Source organism: Parasteatoda tepidariorum, chromosome 7, assembly GCF_043381705.1.
Source record: "Parasteatoda tepidariorum isolate YZ-2023 chromosome 7, CAS_Ptep_4.0, whole genome shotgun sequence".
In the NCBI taxonomy this organism is placed as follows: domain Eukaryota; kingdom Metazoa; phylum Arthropoda; class Arachnida; order Araneae; family Theridiidae; genus Parasteatoda; species Parasteatoda tepidariorum.
In genome coordinates this window covers 89636792-89659437 of record NC_092210.1, presented here as the reverse complement: position 1 = coordinate 89659437, position 22646 = coordinate 89636792, and the positions used below count along the sequence as shown (strand labels likewise).

General features: G+C 28.1%; 1 protein-coding gene across 2 annotated transcripts in view; it reads right to left on the bottom strand.

Moving 5' to 3' along the window:
* Positions 1-22646, bottom strand: part of LOC107447524 (phosphatidylinositol glycan anchor biosynthesis class S) — a 47504-nt gene that overhangs the window by 12304 nt on the left and 12554 nt on the right. For both annotated transcript variants that reach the window (XM_021146476.3, XM_071182927.1), the window contains 7 exons: positions 21540-21660; positions 17398-17459; positions 14718-14835; positions 13164-13253; positions 8262-8434; positions 6147-6203; positions 394-522 (listed from right to left, as the gene is read on the bottom strand). In XM_021146476.3, the coding sequence (XP_021002135.2) occupies positions 394-522; positions 6147-6203; positions 8262-8434; positions 13164-13253; positions 14718-14835; positions 17398-17459; positions 21540-21660 (750 nt within the window). The remainder of the gene's footprint in view (positions 1-393; positions 523-6146; positions 6204-8261; positions 8435-13163; positions 13254-14717; positions 14836-17397; positions 17460-21539; positions 21661-22646) is intronic.

The following is a 22646-nucleotide window of genomic DNA, read 5'->3' as shown; positions in this document are numbered from 1 at the left end:
TTTTATTTGGCAAAATTAAATATAAAGCAAAAAAACAACATTAATAAAGCACGAATAAAGTACAGAAATGGACATACTATAGTTTTGGTTCTCTTAAAAGGAACAGAAACTACAGTATGTCTATTATTTTATCTTCAGTGATCGAAATTCAAAATTGAAGTCACCGAGGATAAAATAATACACATACTATAGGTTCGGCTCTTGTTAAGAGAACCGAAACTATAATATGTTCATTTCTTTATTTCATTTCTGCTTTATTCATGTTTTTCTTTTTTGCTTTATTCTACGAAGCACAAAGTATAACCTAACCTTTTATGGGACAATTAAGAATCCTTTGTAATTGCTAAAAACTCTTTACATAGGAATAATATCTCATAAAAATGTTCCTCTCACCTTTTGACCAATATCATCATGAATGACAATATTTCTTATTTTTCGTAACAAATGACTTAAGGATGAAAGTGAGGACATTGATGAAGATATCTGCTCCTGAACATTTTTGCGCAACAAAAAATCTTTCTCCTTAAAAAGAAAATATGTCAATTTTTTAATATGCAAACGTATTTATTTTATTAAAATATAAGATTTATTCATAAAAAAGCACTCTCTTAATTAATCATTTAATATTGTAAGTTCCCATTAAAAATAATATGTTATTATTTTAAAGTCCCATTTTTATAATTTAAGTTCAGAGGATACCATACCGCAGAAGAAAAATTTTCCTCTCAAATTCTCTTTCATTACTAATTTAAAGTGAGTTCAGAAAAACCTAGAGTAGGCCTTTCAAATACTGAAAAGAAAATACAAATGAAAATAAATAATGAGACGATAACTTAGCATTTTAATATTTTGAAGTCTTTTTTTTCAGCAATTGAAACTTAACTTTTGAGTGAACTTACTTTTTCTTTCTTTTAAATTAGCAATAAAGTAGAAAGTAAATTTGTGAAGAAATTTTTTTTCTTGTGGTATGGCATTCGCTTCAAGGACTTATAGAACTAATTAAATTTTAGTCACACAATACCCCAAAAAAGTTAATACAATACATGCAAAACATATATTTTACATGAAAATAATAGGGTGCTAAAGAAAAAAAATTCAGTCAACATCAACACAACAACAAATTTAATTATTTCTTTGCAAACAGTTTCTAATACATTTTTTGTTATATACAGTAATAGTAATTTTTTTTGTCATAATAGTTATCTAATTTTGTTTGACAGAAGATTTAAAACCATAAATAGCTGTGTAAATATCAGGTATTTAAGCAACTTTATACAGAATATCATTATGTAGGATGGAAACTAAATTTTCTAGGCTCAACCAGGGTTCTTGCTCAATTATTTCAACAACAAAAATTAGGACTTTTTTAGGGCAAAGAAAAAAAAATTAGCACTTGATGTAAAGAAAAATAACATACTTAATCTATACATGATATTAAAAATATACAAATAAAGTGCTTCACGATTCATGAAGTAAAAATTACATAATTAATCTATACATGATGCAAATTGCAGCTTAATTTTGTATGTCATAATCTTTTTCCTCAATTTTCTTTTTTTGACTTAAGTAATTTAATATGTTTCTCATTTTTAGAACACACTTGCTTTGGGTTTTCTGACATTAATTTTGGATTGATGCAAGCAACATTTCTTACAACAGAATAGTTTATTGGACATTTCTCTAGTAAAGTTTCTAACATTTTGGTGATAAACTTTCTGCAATCTTTCTTTATATTCACATGATCCCGGTCAGAAATAACTTTTGAGTCCAACAGCTGATTTAAAATTTGGTCACCTTTAAAATCTACACAGATTTTTGTCAGAGAGACATAATTCTTTTCATCACAAAAATTAAAATGGCACAGTTTCACTAGAGAATTTAAATTTTCTATAGATTCTGGCTTCAGAATGATATATAACTGCACACTATGTAATACCAAATCCTGGATATCTGCAGCAAAAATGGTAAAAGTGGCCGATCTGCTTGATACAGTTTCAAAAATGGTGAAACTAGTTCCCTTTTCTAAACTTGCCAACATTTTTCACATAAGATTTCAGATCATTCCAAAGCAATATTGCTCTTTCAGCTGCAACGGTGGTTACAAAATTTTAGTGGTAATTTGTTCTCAGTTGATTGATTAATAAAATCTTCTTTTCTTGTGGGTGAATCTTTAAAAAGATAGAAAATTGAGCTCAGGATGGAACCAATGAGCCATTCTGTTTCAGATTCACCTTTGTAGAATGAGTTATTTAAAATATGAAGCCCACAACTTCCTATTGCATTGCATTGAACACCATGTTCTTTTAACATATCTTCTTGAATATTATTATAAAACTTCCAATTGACAGCAGGACCGTCTATAGAAATCTGCAATAATTTCTTCAGGTCTACATTTTTGACTGATGCATAAAAGCAGGCTAAGAGGTCATTTGCTGCAGAATGGCCCACAAAAGCTGATGTTAAGTATCGCGTCTCTACAATGTTCTTATCTGGGTTCCAAAAGTGGATATGTATATCCAACTGCTTCTGCTGTGTCGCTTTGTTCAAAGACTCATAAAAAAGAAATGTATAAAACTTAGCATTATCAATGCTTTCAGAAGTAGCATGCTAAAATGAGGTGTAAGTTCAAAATGACAGAGATATGCACACTTAGATTCACTGCAGGCGAAATGACATGCTATTGAACTGTCTGGAAACATTGTACTAAATAATTTGCAAGTGTCTTTGGAAGAAATGTAGGAGTAGTAGCTTTCTACAACTTTTAAAGCCCATAAATTCTCAGAAGAACTTCTTTCCCCAAAGCCCAAGAATCTTCTAAAAAGATGGAGGCAGCAAAATTTTAGGATTTAGGGAAACCGGTTTTAGGAATCCGATCGCTGAAAAAATTTTCAAAACGCCAAAATAAAAAATATTTCGCACTTTTTTAGCACTCAGAAGAAATTTTAGCACTTTTTAGGCCCTAAAAAAGTTGGGAAAAAATTTTAGCACTTTTTTAGGACAGCAAAAACCCTGTCAACAAAGATTAGTGTTTTCTGGGCATGAGAGTTACTTTACGTAATAGGATTGATGTATACGAATAAATAATAAAATCTACAAATCAAATTTCCGGTAATATATTTCATGCCATTTATAACATAAAATGTTACTACTCAATTATGAAATTAATGTTTTGTTTCAATTTATGGAATTAATATACATAGCTTAAAAAAGTACACAAATACTCAAATGATTGACTTAAATTCGTTTAAAATACAAAATCATTTTCTTAAAAAACATTTTTATAAAAATTCCACTGAAATTAAATATGAGCTAATTTGCATAGATTATAAAAATAATTGGCATAATTTTTTCTCGCTCTAAATACTCAGAGAAAGTGAAACTTCCTTCAATAAATGTACATTCAATAATCTAATATTAATAGAAAATAGATACTTCACAATGACAAATTTGTTTCCATAAATGATTTATGATTTGCTTCTATAAACATTAGTCTTCTGAGTTAGGTTAAATTAGAAGGACACAATCATTATTGTTACTAGGCCCTTCATGAGCAAGCATGCAATAAAATAATATCAACTTAAAACTGCAACAAACTTGATGAATCCTAAATATCATAACAGAAATTGTCAAACATATAAAGTTTTGTTTTCATTAAAGTTACCCTTTAATAAGATTTAAATTTCAAGCTATCTCAAAAAATAAATTTCATCTATATTTTGAGAACCAGAAATAGGAATCCATCAAAAAATAGGCATGTTTATTCAGAGAAATCAAGTTTTTGGTTTCTAAAATATTGTCAGCACCAATTAATTAAGGCTGGTAAAGAGGGAATAAATGTCTCATTAACGAGATTTTGCATAAGTGACAAAATTTAAATTTTAGATTAGGGGAACTCTGAGAAAACTTTGTTTGGAATATACAGGGTATCTGCTACATTTTAGATTTTCAAATTCATGACTTCCCATGACTAATTCCAAGAAGTTTTCATGACTTATTGAAGTTACTATTTTCTCCGACAACAAAAACATAATAATAAACTCAAAAAGCATTATAATAACATTAATTGAAATGATAGGTATAACCAAAACTGTTATACTTTGCATATTTATTGATTTTAAATTCAAAAAACGGAGTAAAAAAAAGTATTGAAGAAATAAAATAGCTGAAAAAATAACAGCTGAGCAAAGAATTTTTTTTCTGCAGAATTATATTCTAAAGAAACTTTTCTTGTTCACCAGAAAGGAAAGAAATACTCCTGATTTTTCTGTTTTCATTTTGGAATTTTAAAAAATTTGCCAATGACTGGTTTGTTTCAGCTAGAATTTTAAATTGATAAAATTAAAAAAATAAATAATAATAATAATAATTCTGAAATCATAGAAGTTTAAAAGATACTTTGCTCTAGAAATGATGTTTTTTCTTTCATTATTTGAAAGAATACCATAATTTTTAAAGAAATGATAAAAACATATTATATTTCAATAAAATATGACTTTGAGTGGGGATTTTGTTATAAATTCAGACATTCAGAACAGCGTGAAATTTGGGGGGGGGGGGATTCCATGTTAAAAATAAAATTTTTTGGCGACCTAAATCCATGATTTTTTTTAAAAAAATAGTTAAAATCATGACAAATTTTGTTCAATACCAAAATTCATGATTTTCCAGGTCAGGGTGGCCACTCAAATCAGGTTTCAAATTTTCCAGGTTTTCCAGTAATAATCTGAAAATTTCCAGGTCAGCGTGTTTTTTTTTCTTTGCTAAAGTGTAGTGTAGGTACAAGAAAAGTGTCAATATTAGTGTATTAGTCAATAGTGTATTAAAAAAATAACTTTTTAAATGAAATACTACATCATTTTGAAAAGATGTGGAGGAAACAATATGTTCAGCTTGCAGAAAATAACGCTTTTAATGAATAAAAAAATTTTTTTAAGTGTTAAATAATTTTTGCACAAAATTTATCAAATAGCAATGACCCAAAACAATCTTGGATAAGTACTGTTTAATACATTTATATAAGCAAAAGAAAATAATTCCAGGTGATTAGAAACAAATAAATTTTAATATTTATTTACATTTCAATATTGTTCCATTTTATACTGTATTTCATCCAAACAGTGCTATTTATAAAATTCATTGATATAATTTTCTTTAAAACAATATCATAAGTCAAATGTTTAAATAATGTTGCTTGTTTCGAATTACCACTATTATTTAAAGAGATATTCAGTATTCATAAAGGAAAAATAGTCAAGTTTCTTGTTGCATATTCTATAGAAAAAAAAAAAACTAGATAAAATTCTTTAAATTTGATTCTTTTTTTCTCATTAGAAATTAGAATATATTAAGGATTCCAATCTAACATGATTTCCTAGTTTAGATTTAATTGTTTTTGTTTTTAAATCTGGACAATTCCATGGTGTCGGAAAGAAAAAAAATGAACATTAATTTCTTAGAAAAACTATATTGTAAAACAAAAGTTTATAATCATCAAATTTTTACATTAAAAATTTAGTATATCATAACCTATCAAAAAACAATTTGTTTTATAAAAATTGATTATTATAAGTTCAAATTAAATGGATTAAATTGTTGCTGTTGGATGTTAATCACACGAAAGCAAAAAATGATTACTAATTTACAAATTGTCTAAACTCTATGAATTTCTTTGTTATTTAAATGCAAACTTGACTTGAAGCTGACGTTTGAATAAAAAATTCTATGCAGTTGCTTGTAAAAAATGATACATAATTAATTTGAAATTTTTTTACTTAAGTGTCAGAAAAGGAAGAAAAGTATTGCTGAGTTGATGATATTTTCAACTTTTTTACGATAAATTTACATCTAAATAAAGTGGATGTAACGGATGGTAAAATAATTCAAATTAAGAGAAAAATTCCAGCTTTTCCTTGAAATTCCCTGATTTTTCCAGGTTTTTATCCAAATTTCCCTGACTTTTCCAGGTTTTTTCCAGCATAAAAAAATTCCCAGATAATTCCAGGTTATCAAGGTTTTCCAGGTGGGTGGCCACCCTGCAGGTGCACGGATACCCTGAATATAAATTATTCATTGGTGGAAATCAATGGTTTTGAGATTCACGGAATCCTGTGAATTAGCGGGTGAATCACAGGATTGTATAATCTTACCCATTCACGAATAATTGGTCCAGTCAGTTCTAAAAAGGATTCGTTGTTAAGATCACCCTGAAAAGAGAAAATGTTTTTTACTTATAAATATACATAAACATACATATATACAATCAATACTTGAGGTAATAACCCCTTTTATCTAAACTAAAATTTACGATATAACCTGAAGTTGTTAAATTGTGAGAGCACAAAATACAATAAACAGGGTTTGCGTTTAGGACTTCAAATTATCAGCCAGTAAATTAGAATCTGAAAACCACCAATTCTTTCGAGCACCCATGGGGAAAACATGTCCCTTCGCTGCCCTCTTTCGACCTAAAGATTATCCAGGTCAAAGAAGAAATGTTGAAGTTTTCTCTCGACAAACAAATTCTTACATTATGAGTTTTAATGTAAAAATGTAAATTTTTCAACATTAAGAGAAAAATTTTTCCCCCTTTTTTTTAAAACTGATTTTAGGGAGAGAAGCCAAATCTTTCAACAAAAAATAAGCATCTTTGAAGTACTTTTCAAGCACTCAAAAAATAGTTTTAAGCACTATATACATTAAAAAAATGCTAAATAATTTTCAAAGACTCTACATGATCATAACAAAGAACTCTTTCTTGATTATATTAGCTATTATGAAATGATTAGTAACTTTTTTGGTTCCATATCAGAGGATGGAAAATGAAGTCTGAAATTGAGATTATCTTGCAAAATGTAGCAGAATTGCACATAAGAGTGCAATAATCTCACCGAGCCCTGCTCAGTAGATATATTAACTGACAAGTATTTCATCAAACATATAAAATGATTCATACTCTATGGTGCTTTCATACTCTATGGCCTGATGGTACGCCGATATAGATTGTGGTTGAATAAATTGTGAAAACATTGAATACAACAATGTGAAAAGCACGCTTTTGCATAATATGTGGTGAAAATCGAGACGGTTAAGAAGAAGAAAAAAAATCTCACTTTCGAAAAGGGAAAATTAAGCACTTCTTAAAGACACCCAGTGAAAAAAGGCAGCTTTAAAAGCTTTTAAAAAACGAAAATTGAAAATAAGCACCTTAAGTACTTTTTATACACCATGGGATTCAGCAGTTTTGCAGACTACCATTTTGTTGAATTTATTTCCACAAGCCAAGATATATTCTATGTAGTTTTACTATCTCATAATTAATTAACTCAATTAATAATTCAACTAACAAATATATAGCTCACAAATGTTAAAAAATGATACTAGGATGACACACAAAAGGAAGGAATTGAATGAAAAGAGGCAATTTTTTCCCGTGTTTGACATTTGACAAAAAATTTAAAATATTTTTATTTCAGACTTTGGAAATGTTCCCCTTTTTATGGAATTTCAATAATCCCTTTTTTTCCCTTTTATAAAAGTCTAAACTTTCCCATCCCATAGCTGCCAACATGGATAGGAAAAAATCCAGTAGATTTTATGAAATAATATCAACTTCATTATAATTGTTGCAAAATGTACTAAATATTTTACACAAAGGGAATTTTATGGATTTTTATAGTCATTAAAATAGGAAAACTGTAATATTTTCCAAATACGATTAACATTAAATGACCTTGAAATTTTTAAGCATAATGTTTACTCACAATTTTGAATAGTAATAGGCATTTAAATGATCAAATAAAGTTAAAAGATTTTTTAATTAATTTAAAAAGGGAGTTCCGAATAAAGATAAAAGTTTTAAACTGATTTTTATAAATGGTATGCCTCATTATGTATAAGTAATACTTATTTAAATATTGAAGCAAGCAATAACCTGCACAAAAGTTCTATTTCAACAGGGATTTTTTTTAGGAAACTTACTCAATTTTAGGTGATTTATTAAAATGTAAAAAAACCAGAAGAATTTTTACTATACCAGTAGAAACTAGCAAAATCTAGTAACCTACAGGAAAATCCAGTAGAGTCGGCAGCAATGCATTTCAGATTTATTCAACTTTTTTTAGGCAATTTGAAATTTTCCTGACACCCCCTATTTTTATACTGTCTGCTTTCCTCAGATAGGTAACTTTCTTTAGATAAAGTTTTTAAAAGCTAATACCTATTCAGACTTTTAAAAATTAATAAACGAAATGAACTAGACTTACAACATTGAGCAAGCCGAGTAAGAGACGAAACTGGCTCAAGAAGACGTTCATGACACTTGACATATCAATGTGCAGGGTGTAGGGTAAAGATGAATTCTCAGGCAAATAAGGGTTATAGATCATGAAGCCTCCCCACTGGGGCAAAAGAAAAGCATTGGAAGGAAGAGCCTTTCCTGAAATATACATAATATGCAATAACTTCATATACATCAGATAGCTGTAATAAAAACATGCCAGTTTCACTAAAATAAGAAATTTTTACAACATATAATTGTAATAGACACTGGAATTATTGAACTTGAAACTCAATAACTGATTACTGTTAATGACAATTCTAAGACTGGTCATTTTCCAGGCATGATACAAGAAGTTACCAGGTTTTTGTAAAAAATTGCCCTCTTTCCTGACTATTCCCTGCTTTTTAAAGTTAAAATAAAATTCCCTGAGAATTCCAAGTTTTCCCTAGACTCGTGGGAACCTTGATATCATAAACCTGTTTTTAGTAGCAAGGCACGGAAAATGATACACAGAATTGTTCAAAAATATTATTACAAATATTGAAACATTTATTATTTACCATTTAGAAGACCAGAACAGCATTTGGAGAGGGCTTCACTCAATTCTCTCTCTATATTAAAAAATCGAAAGGGCCACTGTTTTGGGCGTTAAACTTAATGTTACATTTGTTTTGTTGCGCAAAAACTAAACAATTTAGAAACTTGAAATTACGCAGGTGAATACAGGTAAATGTACAAGGAATATGAAAGAATAAAAAAAAATTAGCATTCGAAAATTAGTTTCAGAATTTTAAATGTTAAACTTGAAGGAAAAAATACTATGTGGGTGGCTCAACAGACCACAGGAATAGAACTTCTGAGTTGAAATTTGGTAAGCAGAAAGAGCCATACTTGTTTATGAACAAAGTTTTTTTTCTTCTTCCAAAATTCCAATTTGTTGAAAGTTATTACAATTTTAATGCTTTTTTCCTCTTTTTTTTTTGCTTTAAGTTACATTTTGCTCTGTGGACCGAAATCTATGACACAATTTACTGTCTGAAATCTAGGGTTTGCAAAGTTGTCAATAATCAGATTTATTTGATTTAAATAATAACAATAATAATCAGATTTATTTGACTTAAATTCGATTTTTTTTTGTTTAAATTAATTTTTTTTATTTAAATCAAGTTTTTGTTTTAATTCTTTTTATATTTATCAGCCAAATCATCTGATAAAATATATTAACACCAATTAATATTATTAAAAAAAATAATGTAGCTAAAATAATAGATATTTCTCACTAAATGTTTTAAAAATTCTTATTCAATAACTACAAACTAATCAATGAATCAATAAAAACACAGTTAATTTTGTTAAACCTAAACATCATGAAATTTCAAAGACAGAGGGGCACTTTGTCTGTTAGATATCCAATCAAGTGTAAATTAGTTTAAATCAGAATGCAAAGAAAAAACAATTGTAAGTTTCTTTGGGCAGTACAAGTTTTTTCTCAATATTGGTAAACACTAACAACATATTTAATACATTTGAAAGCACTTAAAGTATTTAAATAAGCATAAAACTAATTGGGTATAATTGAAATATACTTAGTTTATTACCAGCAAATTATTCTACATACAGCTTATGGAAATTAAACAGTTTGGCATTACTTTTATCAACTTGTCTCTAATGTTATTTATTAGTCTATTTCGAAACATAATTCACCCTTGCCTTGTTTTATTTCTTCAGATAAAACCTCCGTTATCAAGGGAATCAGACTTAAAAAAGAATCACACTAGAATATATTTATGCAAACATTTTTGATTTAATGATTAATTTAAAAAAATCAAATGATGATCAATCAACATTTAAAAAATAAAAAAAATTACAGTGATTATAAAAAAATAATGAACATGGATAAAAGTAAGATGATACTTTTAACATTATAGTTTTCTTTTAACAATGCATGAAATGATTTGCTATTTAATAAACAAATTTTCCAAACGCATTTTCTCACACATACCCATTTAGTTTTATACTTATTTAGAGACTGATACTTTAAAAACTTATTAAATATGCTGTATGTGCATATAAACAATAAAGAAGATGCCAAGAGCAATAAAGAATAAGTGATTTTTTTTATCTTTCATAATCTAAATTAAAATACTCTTCGTTTGATATTTAATTAAAATTAGTCTTTACCTTTACGAATTCCCAATCGTGTTAGGTGCTGAGCTTAAACAAAAACTATGATTTCAATTTTTTAGTAATAAGTTTGCAGTAATTATTTACAATATGTTGTTACATATGGCTTTATAGGAAATATTAATCCATATACAATGTTCAGCATTAAGTGGACATAAACAAGGAGTAAAAAGGAACAAAATTACATAAACAAACAAAGAAAACACATGACAAATGCATATTAACACAAAAAGAACACATAGATAAAATTAAAGTAAGAAAATATATATATATATACAGTGAAGAATGAGGAGTAGTCTTTAGAGAGGGTTCATGTGATCTCTGGCATCCCAGTAAAGTTTACAGAGATCACCCCGCTCTTGGGATTGTTTGTCCAGTAAAGGGCATACAAGCAAGTGGTCTGAGTTCATGGTTCCCGAATTGCAGATTTTGCACTCACTAGATGGAAGGATACCTATTCTGTTGAGGTGCTCTGCCAAGCAGTCATGGCCTGTTGAGAGTCTGAAGTTTGCCACAGCCTTATTACGAGGACTGTGACAAAATATCTTCCAACTGTTTTGGATGTTAGCCCAGGGTTTTTTGGTGGATTTTACTGCTTGGTTGCGCTTTAGGTTGGTCATAAGTTTCTCGGAAAATTGCTTTTTAAGGGAGTCTGGTGGAATTGGTTTATTACATTGTGGTTTGAGTGTCCCTTTCTTGGCTAGTTGGTCTGCCTTTTCATTGCCATTGATTCCCACATGCGAAGGGATCCACTGGAACATAATAATTTTGTTGGCATTCTCGAGAAAAATCAAATTATCTCAAATGTCTGAAACAGTTTGAGTATTTGAATCATGGTTTATGGCAACTGCCTGGATACCTGCCTTAGAGTCGAGAAGGATTACTGCTTTAGTGAAGTAATTGATCTTATTCTTAAGGTTTTCCAGGGCTATCGATATAGCAAAGATCTCTGCATCAAAATTTGATATATAGTTTCCCACAGGGGCGCCGTGAGAAAAGAGCTCACTGTGTACTCCTGATCCGGTGCTGTCTTGTATTTTTGAGCTGTCAGTGTACACTCTCGTCCATTCTATTATTTAAAATATAATTTTAGGTAAAGAAAATTATTTATTGCATTGCGAGCTAGAGAAAATTATAATATAGTTTTTAAATAATATCATAGCTGCCAAAATGGATGGGGAAAAAAATCCAGTAGATTTCACGAAATATTATAAATTTCATGATAATTGCTGCTAAATGTACTAGATAATTTTACACATGGGGAATTCTAAGGATTTTTACAGTCATCAAAATAGAAAAACTATGATATATTCTAGTCATGATTAACATTAAATGAACTTGAAATGTTATGCATTATGTTTACTCATAATTTAGAATAACAATAGGCATTTAATTTATCAAAGATTGTTAAAAGATATTTATTCATTAAAAAAGAGAGTTTTGAATAAAAATAAACTCAAAATTTTACAACAAAAGGAACGGAATTATTAAACGGAATTTTAAAAACGAGACTCGCTTCATTATGTATTAATAACACTTATTTAAATATTCAAGCAAGCAATAATCTGTGCAAAAGTTCAGGGAATTTTTCAGGAAACTTACACAAGTTTAGGGAATTTTTAAAAATGTACAAAAACCAGGAGAATTTTTACTAAGACAGTAGACCAGGAGAAACAGGCAAAATCCAGTAGAGTAGACAGCTATGCAACATTAAGTATTATTTATACATTTTATCTGAGTTTTGGTTGGTAAGTGCTATGTGGCAGATTCAGAGCGACACGGCAACATTGCCGCAGAACGTTACACCTTCACACAGAAAGATTTTTCTTTTAAAAAGTAAAAAATATTACTTTTCTTATCTACAGAAATTTACACCAAAATCCTCGTAAAATTACCTAATCAACGTAACATTAATGTAATATTTGAATGCTGCAATTAGATAATTATTTTTAGATGTGATCAATTTACACCAATAGTATCATAAATCGATACAATGTTTCGATTGTATTTTCGGCATTTGTTAATATTGATTTTCATGTGATTTTTAAATATCACAATACATTTCAAACAAAATGGAAAGTTTGAATCGTGCATTTGAATGTTTACTCCTTCAGGCAATAATTTTACCGAATTTTTGGCAGTTATTGCTAGTGATTTCTCTATAGTTTAAAAATCTGATATTTTTTATACGATATTATTTATTACTTATCACAACAACCTAATTTCGAAACAAAACACAGATTTTGAGCAGTCTGATTCACGTGATTTTATTGTTGATCTTTTTTTCGGCAATTACCACTATGGATTTCATGATTTTTAATTATGTTTTTTATTGTGATGATTATTAACAAAATGCCAAGAAGGAAATGATTCGTGCGTTCCACCCCAACAAAACGTGAGAATATCACCCGTAATATTAGAATAAAAAATTATTACGTGTGCAATTTAAAAAAAAATTATATAGATTTTGTTTTTATAAGCACACCTCTTTTGTTACTTTAAATTAGTATCATATATGTTTGTTATTATTAAAAGTATCTTGCAGAAAGATATTAGTACTAGAGATGAAAGAGTTTTGTTGCAGATAGCTTGAAAAAATTCTGCCACAGGGAATAAGTGCATAAAATTCTTTAGAAAAAATTGATTAAATGAAAAAAATCCAATTTTCTTGATAATAAAAATAAAAAATCTAGAGACTCACCCTCACTATCTGATATTCTGAGTAGAGACTGATGTCTAGAAGGGATATATAGAACAAAGTTCACGTTGGGCTGGAGAGACGTATCCGAACCTTTAAAAGGTAAACACAAAATCCATTATAGTTTGGTCTATGGTAAGAAAAATGTGTATGTACGAGTATAAGTATTGATTGCTATCACTTGTTGCATTTAAGATATTATAAACTCCAATTTTATGATAAAAAACTGATTAACTTCTTTATTATCTCATTTTACGAAATTTTGATATTTACATATTAAAGCTTAATTGAATAAAAATCAAAATTATAAACTATATCATTTTAAGAAATAAAAATATTAGATCTATATTAGTAAAATAATTTTATAACAATATTGCTAATATAGATTCAGATTCTTTACACAGATATGGATTATTCAGTAAAAAATCTTTATCTTCAGGAAAATAATAAAAAAAATTTGAAAATTCCTTTTATTTATTGTCTGTATGAATATTGAATTTATGTGATGAGTATGTTTTGAATCATGAGAAGATCAGAAACGAAACTTATTCTTTTCACTCAGCAATGCTTTGAAATTGAATGAATATGTGTATCATGATGTTTGATTTTTCAAACACGTGAATATAAATAGGAATATTCACTTGTTAAATCGTTCAAAAAACTAGATCCTTTTTCTTTAAAAATTACAAGAAAAAAAGGAAAAGTGCCAAAAAATCATTCGCTTATTATATTTATATACCCAGGGATGATTGTGAGCTCAACTCAAAAATCCTGAAAATTTCTTGAGTAGAATCATTAAAGACACATTTCAAAAAATTAATGTCTTTATGCAGCATAATTTAAATTAATAATTATGTATAAGTTTACTTTTATTTCTAATTACATTTATTATTCTACCAGAAAAAATATTTACAAATGAAAGAGTTGCCAAGCATAAATTCAAATTCTAATATTTTTAAATAAAATATACACAAATTTTTAAACATAAATGTCGATTTCTCGAAACCTCCGGACCTTGCATTTCCAGAAGTTTCTGGATCCTAGTTAGCAAAAAATCCGAATTTTTTCTGGAGCACAATCATCTCTGTATACCACAATATATGAGGAAATAGTTGCCTAAATCTGTAAAAAGTCACTACTTTTTAAAAAAGTAAGTTTTTAGACACTTTTTTAGCTTAAAAGAGACATCATAGTCACCCAAGAACAAAATAGGTAGCAAGTATAGTTTGCCTAGGGTAAGAACTCCCCTCGCCACAAAGTCTGAGGCCATCTGCTGCTATGGAAACAAGAATAGCTCATCTGGAACAAGGTAACTTCGCTTCACTCTAGGGCTAACATAATAGAATGAAGAAAAATATTCCCTTTCTCTCGCGACTCGAGCTAAAACCTCTCCTAAACAGTGACCCCACACCCATACTTGAAATAGTTATACCTCGGTATCATAGTCACCAACACAGGTCCAGACGAATTGCCAGGGGAGTTCTTACTTTATACAAACTACATATCAATTAGATATTTATTAGGTCAAATGAGCAACATCAGATAAAAAGATAATACCAAGTTTATCTTCAATGGGGTTGACCAGAGATGGTAATTGTTCAGGCTGAAGAATAAATTCTTTTTCAGCGTTCATGGGAAGGTGAGCTGAAATGGGGAGGGAAGTCATGAACAAAACCTAAAAAAAAAAAGATCATTTTTATCAGGTTTCCAACAACTCAATTTAAGATATGCAAAACAGTTTATTGAGTTATCAATGTGTAGATGCAAGAAAGAATTTTAAACAACATTATAAATTAAAAATTATTATGTACCAATCCCAGGCTGTGGAAAGGTGAGATAAACTTGTGGCAGAGACTTTGAATAAAATATGCAAACATGAAGGTACAGATGGATATATCCGAGCAATACTAAAATCTAGATATGTCTCCAAAATATTTAGACTTTAGATATGTAGGAGATAAAAACAGAACCTCAACAATGCAGTAATCCTTCTCAATTGAAGATCTTTTAACGTAGCTGCAAATACAGTAAAACCTCGCTACAACAATATTTTGGGGACCAAATAAATATATTGTTGTAGAGGGATATATTGTTATATTGAGGTTCTACATATTGTGGGAACACAATAAAAAAAAATTTTAATGTTATATATGTATTTACTATAAATGTACTTATATATTATACAAAAAATTAATTTGCAGAGTGTTATTTATGGCTAAATATTGAAAACAATTAAAATAAATTCAGAAAATAAGATCGTTAACATACCTGAAAACGGTTTTTATTGAAAATAATCTGATATTTTTGCTTATTTATTTTTTTCTTTCTAAAATGCTGTGCCAACTTAAATCATTGATCAGAATTCAATTTAACTTTCAAATAAGGACTTAAAAAAAATAATGACAATCGTGCTTAACAAAGCAAAAATTAAGGACATTTAAGGACTTTCTTTTGAAAAAAATCAAGGATTTTCTTGAAAAATTAAGGACCTTAAAAATAGTATGATTGTTTATTATCAAATATACATATACCACCAATGACACTGCCAATTCTTAAAAAAGAAAATCAATAAATAAAGAAAAGTAATAACAAACAATTTTATTATAATGTAAGTACCGATATAATAGTATTAATTAATAGGGCTCACAAAAGTAGGACCAGGCAATTTTTCCAAACTCGGGTTGTGTTTTTTAAAAAAATATTTTCAGATTGTTACATATTAACATCTATGAAACTAATCCGTATTCCATTTTTAATGATTTCATTGAAATTGACTAGTAAAATTAAGTGCAGAAATTAAGATTTGTAAATTTTTTCATACATTACAAAAAAGAGTAATAAATAGAGACATTTGGGAAAAACATTGAAAAAATTATTAAAACAAGTTTTTATACACTACGAGAGATGTATATTTGAAAAAACTTACGGTTTTCATCAAAAACCCAATAAATCCCAGATTCTTGATGAAAAATCTAGGTGGACTGTGATTTTTTAAACTCTGTTTATTACAGACCTGTTTAATTATTTACTACAATCATGAATTTTAAAAAATTTTTACTGTTTTCTATAACTTTACAGTTACTTATTACACACTGAAATATTATACAAATTTACTTATTTCTTCAAGAACTTTGGAAATAGTTTTCATTATGGATTCTAGCTATAAAAAAAAATTTTGATACTTCTTTTTTTAGAGTTTTACTTCGTTCCTATATGCAGATGTGTTGTTGTGTTAAAATTGGATTTCTTGAATTCTATCAATTTTGAAGGCCAGTGTGGGTCGTTTAAAAGATAATTCGCTCTAGAAATGATGTTTTTTCTTTTATTCTTTGAAAGAACACCATTATTTTCAAAGAACATAATAAAAAAATTTTATATTTTAATCAAATATGACTGTGAATGGGGATTTTGTTACTAATTCAGATATTCGGAACACTATATGAAATTGAGGGGAGGGAGGGGGTAAATTCCATTTTAAAAATTAGATTTTTCGGCCACCTAAATTCATGACTTTTCATGATTTTTTTTAAAAAATAGTTAAAATCATGACAAATTTTGTTTAATACCGAAATTCATGACTTTCCAGGAGCGCGAATACCCTGACCTTGCCTTTAGTCCCTCACACACATCCTTTGTCTCTCTAAAATGCTCTACCCTCAATGCATGGTCTAATTCTAGATAATAAAAGAACTTTTTGTTTTTAAAAAAATGAACTGAAAAATTTTTCCCATCAACTATAGTAAAGTTGAAAAATTAAGGACTTTTAAAAACCTTACACCAAAATTAAGTACTTTTAAGGGCCCTTATTTTCTAAAATAAAAATTAAGTAGTTTTATAGGACTTTACAGGATGTTTGGAACCCTGACACTAGAAAGAAAAAATTTCTTAAAAAAAATTGCAAAACGAAACAAAGTTTCAGAATTGATTTTTGGCAGGATTGTTAGTTTGAAATGTTTCAGTATCCAATCAGAAAGCTAAGAATAAGAAGCAATTTGAAAGAAACTGCAAAAGAACTTCAGAAACTTCAACCCATCAAGTGGAGAGTGTTGCAAACAAGAGAGGTAGACTTCCTAGCAATATAAAAAGTAATAGGAGATAATAGGAATGTTCTAAATTTATTTACTCACAGAAGATCAGAGAAAATAATTTACTTCAACAAAACGTTATGTAAATCCTCAATATATTTCGGAAATTATAAATCAAGATTAGCACATTCAGAAAGAAATGGAATATATACCTGACTTTTGATCTTTATAGTCACAACATCTTTCAATTCATCAATAACATTCTTCATATATTCTGAAAAGAGGATTGATTACTTTTGATGCAATATATGATACAATGTTTTAAATACAGTAAAGAACTATTTCAAGCACTGTAATTGGAAACACCATATTCGTTAATGAACCATGTAATAATTAGACTTTCAACACCCGAATTAATCAATTAACAAAGCATAAAGGTAGGTACACTATTTATGTCACACTAGAGCTGCACAATAGGCTGTTGGTGACAGTCTGGAAAACATCTATGAGGATGATCGGAAGAAATGACATCACAACTTTGATCCTCTGCAAAGAGGATGACTCCCTTGCTTCGGTATCCTGACGAAATGTGAGTAAAATTGAGCTCTAAGAATAAAGGAGAAAACTGTACATTTCTTTTATGTTTTGTGTAAAAAAGTTATAAGATTTCTTTTTTAAAATTTGGATATAATATTTTGGACCAAAGTAACCCGAACTCACTGCGGCTTCTTTGAACCACTTATTTATTTTATTAGAAATAGAATAAACTCATTTAAACAGAATTTAAATTTTAGATCATTGTAACAGGGGTGATTGTGAGCCCAACTCAAAAATCCCGAAGATTTCTTGAGTAAAATCATTAACGACGCATTTCAAAAAATTAACTTCTTTGTAAATTGAAATCATTGCTATTTTTAAAACATGAAATTCAAATACATTATAAGCAGCATAATTTAAATGAATAATTATGTAAAAGTTTACTTTTATCACTAATTACACTTATTATTATTAAACACATGACTACAATAATAATAAATAAATAGTAATAAAAAACAATTAATAAATTGAATAAAGTATGCTTCATCTACAAATAAATTGTAGGTTTGATTCAATATTTATGAGGTGCAGTCATACCTTTGCACACACTAGTAATAGTATAAATAAGCAAATTAATAAAATAATCGATTGCGGAAACAAATTCTGATGAAAACGAGAAAATTAATGCTGAATGATATTCTTTTGACTAAAAAAATAATAATTAAAGACGAATCTGCTTATGCAGCTGGCGGCTTGCCAGCAAAGAATGAGAAAGTCTTTCGGAAAGAATATCAAAGATAAAGAAATAAAAAAACTGAATAAAGTTTAAATAAAAAATATCGTTTGCCAATATAAATTCTTGACATAACTTGTAATGAAACATAAGTTGAAATTTTTGGACCTTGGAACTCCAGAAACCTCAGGATCGTGGTTAAAGAAAAATTCGGAAATCTGGATTTTTTCCGGACAACAATCATCTTTGTTGTAACTCCTTACACAAGACTCTGCTAATGAAATAACACAACAAATAAAGGGGGGGAAATATTAAATTTCAAAAACAATTTTGTTTTTGCGACTTAAGTGCTAACTTTTTTTATTCCAACTCACATTCAGTCACCTCAGAAACATTGAATAATCCTCGTTTGATTATCTTGGGAGTGTGTATTTTTTCTTGACATCAGCATAATCGCAAACAAGAATATCTTTTTTAATGGGCTTGATATTATAGGTATGTTTATTCAAAATTTAAAACGTGATGTCAAAAATAAATAAATAATAAAAACAATTATTGCATATTATCATCTAACTGGATTTGTCCAAAATGAGAATATTTGGAGGTAAAAAATTTTACTTAACAAAACTATGGTTTACATTAACTGCAGTGTCACCAATGATAAAATATTTCAAGTATCGAAAATTTTTTGAAATACCCTCATATAGGGTACTAACTACTTAAGCTCAAAAATACCCATATGTCTTGTTAATTCAGAGCAAAAATAAACAAAAAAATTTGTGCTAGCCATGGAGGAAATGAAATTTGTTCAGCTTGTTTAATAATGTTTTTTACCAATGTGACTATTTTGCATTGATAAACTGCAACTTACATGGAACAACTAATTTTGGTTTTCACAATCATTTTATAACACAATACGAAACTAATCAATTATAGGGTTTTTACTGCAATTTTCCTCTTCCAGCATATTTTAAGAAATAATAATTTAAAACTAAAAAATTTATATTATATTTGAAAAATATAATAATTTCTTGAGATTTGTGTTATTTTTGAAAATGCATCTTTTAATTTAATTTCGATTACTAAGTTAATTAGTTAATTAATAAATTGAGGTTTTACTGTATCTTATTTGGAGACCATGAAACAAATTCATTAACAGTTTAAAATGCCTTTTCATTTAAAAGGTATTTATATTTAATATCAAAGTTTTTTTTTCCTACTTGTTGATAATTTTACAGTATTCTGCTGAAGAGTTTATTAATATTTTAACGTTAAGGTGAAAAATTGGTTTTTAATATTTAATTGCTAACTAACATCGATTTTTTTTAAGAAAGAAATTTAATCAAAAATAAAATATTTAAAATTATTAAAAATTACATAGCTTTAAAAAAATTTGTTGTGCAGTATTTTTTTAGATAATGTCATCTTTGAACAAAATATTTGATAAACTGAAAATAAATTCACATAATTAACTAGATTTAAGTGCACAAATTAATTTAGGAAGATAACAAAAATTCAAATAATTATATAATAGGTTATACAGATTTTAGAATTCTGTATAAAACTAAAATAAATTATATGGAAATAGTTATTTTTTTTTATATTTATGACTAAACAATTGCATTGGTCATTTTTTGCTTTCATCCTTGCCCAGTTTTTATCTCCAGAGTACTGGAAAAAATAAGACTCTTCGATAAGAAAATTCGAATCTGATGAAGCTCTAATTTTATAATAAAAAAATTAATAAACTTCTTTATTGTCTTATTTTATGAAATTTTGATGCATACATATAAAAGCTTAATGGAATAAAAATCAAAATTATAAACTATATCATTTTAAGAAATAAAAATATTAGATCTATATTAGTAAAATAATTTTATAACAATATTGCTAACATGGATCTAGATTCTTTACACAGATTTGGATTATTGAGTCTAAAAAAAAATTAATAATCAGTAACTTGGGGAAAATAATATAAACATTTTTAAAATAAATTCTCTTATTGTCTGTATGAATGTTGAATTTATGTGATGAGTATGTTTTGAATTATGAGGAGACCAGAGACAAAACTTATTCTTTTCGCTCAGCAACGCTTTGAAATTGAATGAATACGTGTATCACTATTTGATTTTTCAAACGCATGAATATAAGTAGGAATATTCACTAGTTAAATCGTACAAAAAACTAGATCCGTTTTTTTTTTTAAATTAGAAAAAAAAGGAAAAGTGCCAAAAAATCATTAGCTTATTATATTTATATACCCAGGGGTGATTGTGAGCACAACACAAAAATCCTGAAATTTCTTGAGTAGAATCATTAAAGACACATTTCAAAAAATTAATGTCTTCCTGCAGCATAATTTAAATTAATAATTACGTATAAATTTACTTTTATTTCTAATTACATTTATTATTCTACCAGAAAAAATATTTACAAATGAAAGAGTTGCCTAGTAGAAATTCTAATTCTAATATTTTTAAATAAAATATACACGAATTCTTAAACATAAATGCGATCAATTTCTTGAAACCTCTGGACCTTGGATTGCCGGAAATTTCTGGATCCTAGTTAGCAAAAAATTTGAAAATCCGGATTTTTTCTGGAGCACAATCATCTCTATATACCACAATATATGAGGAAATAGTCGCCTAAATCTGTAAAAAGTCTCCACTTTTTAAAAAATAAGTTTTTAGACACTTTTTTGCTCGAAAATTTTACCGTAGTCACCCAAAAACGAAATAGGTAGCAAGTATAGTTTGTCTAGGGTAAGAACTCCCCTCGCTACAAAGTCTGAGGCCGTCTGCTGCTATGGAAACAAGAATAGTGCTTCTGGAACAAGGTAGCTTTTCTTCACTCTAGGGCTAACGCAATAGACTGAAGAAAAAGATTTCCTTTCACTCGTCAACCCGAGCAAAACCTCTCCTTAAACAGTGACCCCACACCCCAACTTGAAATGGTTATACTTCGTTACCATAGTCACTGCCACGGGTTCAGATGAATGACTAGGGGAGTTCTTACTTTAGACAAACTATAGTTGCATTTTAGTCACCAATAGAGACCCTACAACTGAAACTTACTCCTTACCTTCAATAGCATTTTCAATGTCCCAATTGACTTCAAAAACATGTGGTTCTGGAACAATGAGACTGAATGTCAAATCAAAGGATTTCATTGCTTTGAGGTATCTCATTCGATCTTTGTCAGGCTGTTAATTGGAAAAAAATTGAATAAATAAGCAAATAATTTAAGAGGAAAGTTTTCATAATTCAGTGTAGATAGAAAAAATAATTTTTTTTTATGTAATGTGAATGTATAAATTTTAAAAATAAATAAACACTAATTCTTTTGTACCTGTTGAATATTTTATTATACAGCTTTCTTTTTTAAAAATTGGTTGTAAAAAGTTTTACCAAATTTGTTGATAAAAAAAGTACAGGGCTGAAAATCTAAAATATGAAAATTAAGGACAAAATTGCCACCCAATTTAAGGACAATTTATGGATGCTGATTCTCTGTTGGGAGCAATTTTTACGATACCAACATGGATTTGCAGATATACAATTGGTAACAGTTTTAATAGTTCCTGCACTTAAGTGAAAAATGAAAAAAAAAAAAAACTTGGATTTTTAAGTCACAAAAAAAATTTTTTTTTGGTTTCTTTTTTTACAAAAAAGGTGAGAAAATAGGAAAAACGCTGAATAGTAGCAAAATACAAGGATTCTCTGGTGAAAAACAGTAGAGTGTGATGAGAAAGATAAGAGCTTTTTATATATTTCTCACACATTGAAGGCTTTTATGTCATTGAATCAAGGAACTGGACACTGGAAGTAGATTCATATTGTACTTGACGCACTATGAAGACTTCGTTGCTCATTTTGTTATTTACTTTGTTTAATGGCATATAACGTAATTTTTAAAATTGAAATTTCTTCAATTCTTTTTTAGATAAATAATATTTATTCTTCTCGTAAACTTATACAAAAATTTGGAAAAAATCACAAAAATTTCAGGACATTTATTGAAATGTTTATTAATAATTAAGGACACTTTCTTTTTTAAAAATTCTTGAACAGATTACACATTTTTTTAAGTAATTCATCTTGTGTCACTTTTTGAAAAATATACTTGAATTTTTTTTTACCCCCAATTTTACGTTATCCAGCTTTGTTCGTTTTTTAACGATAGTTTAAA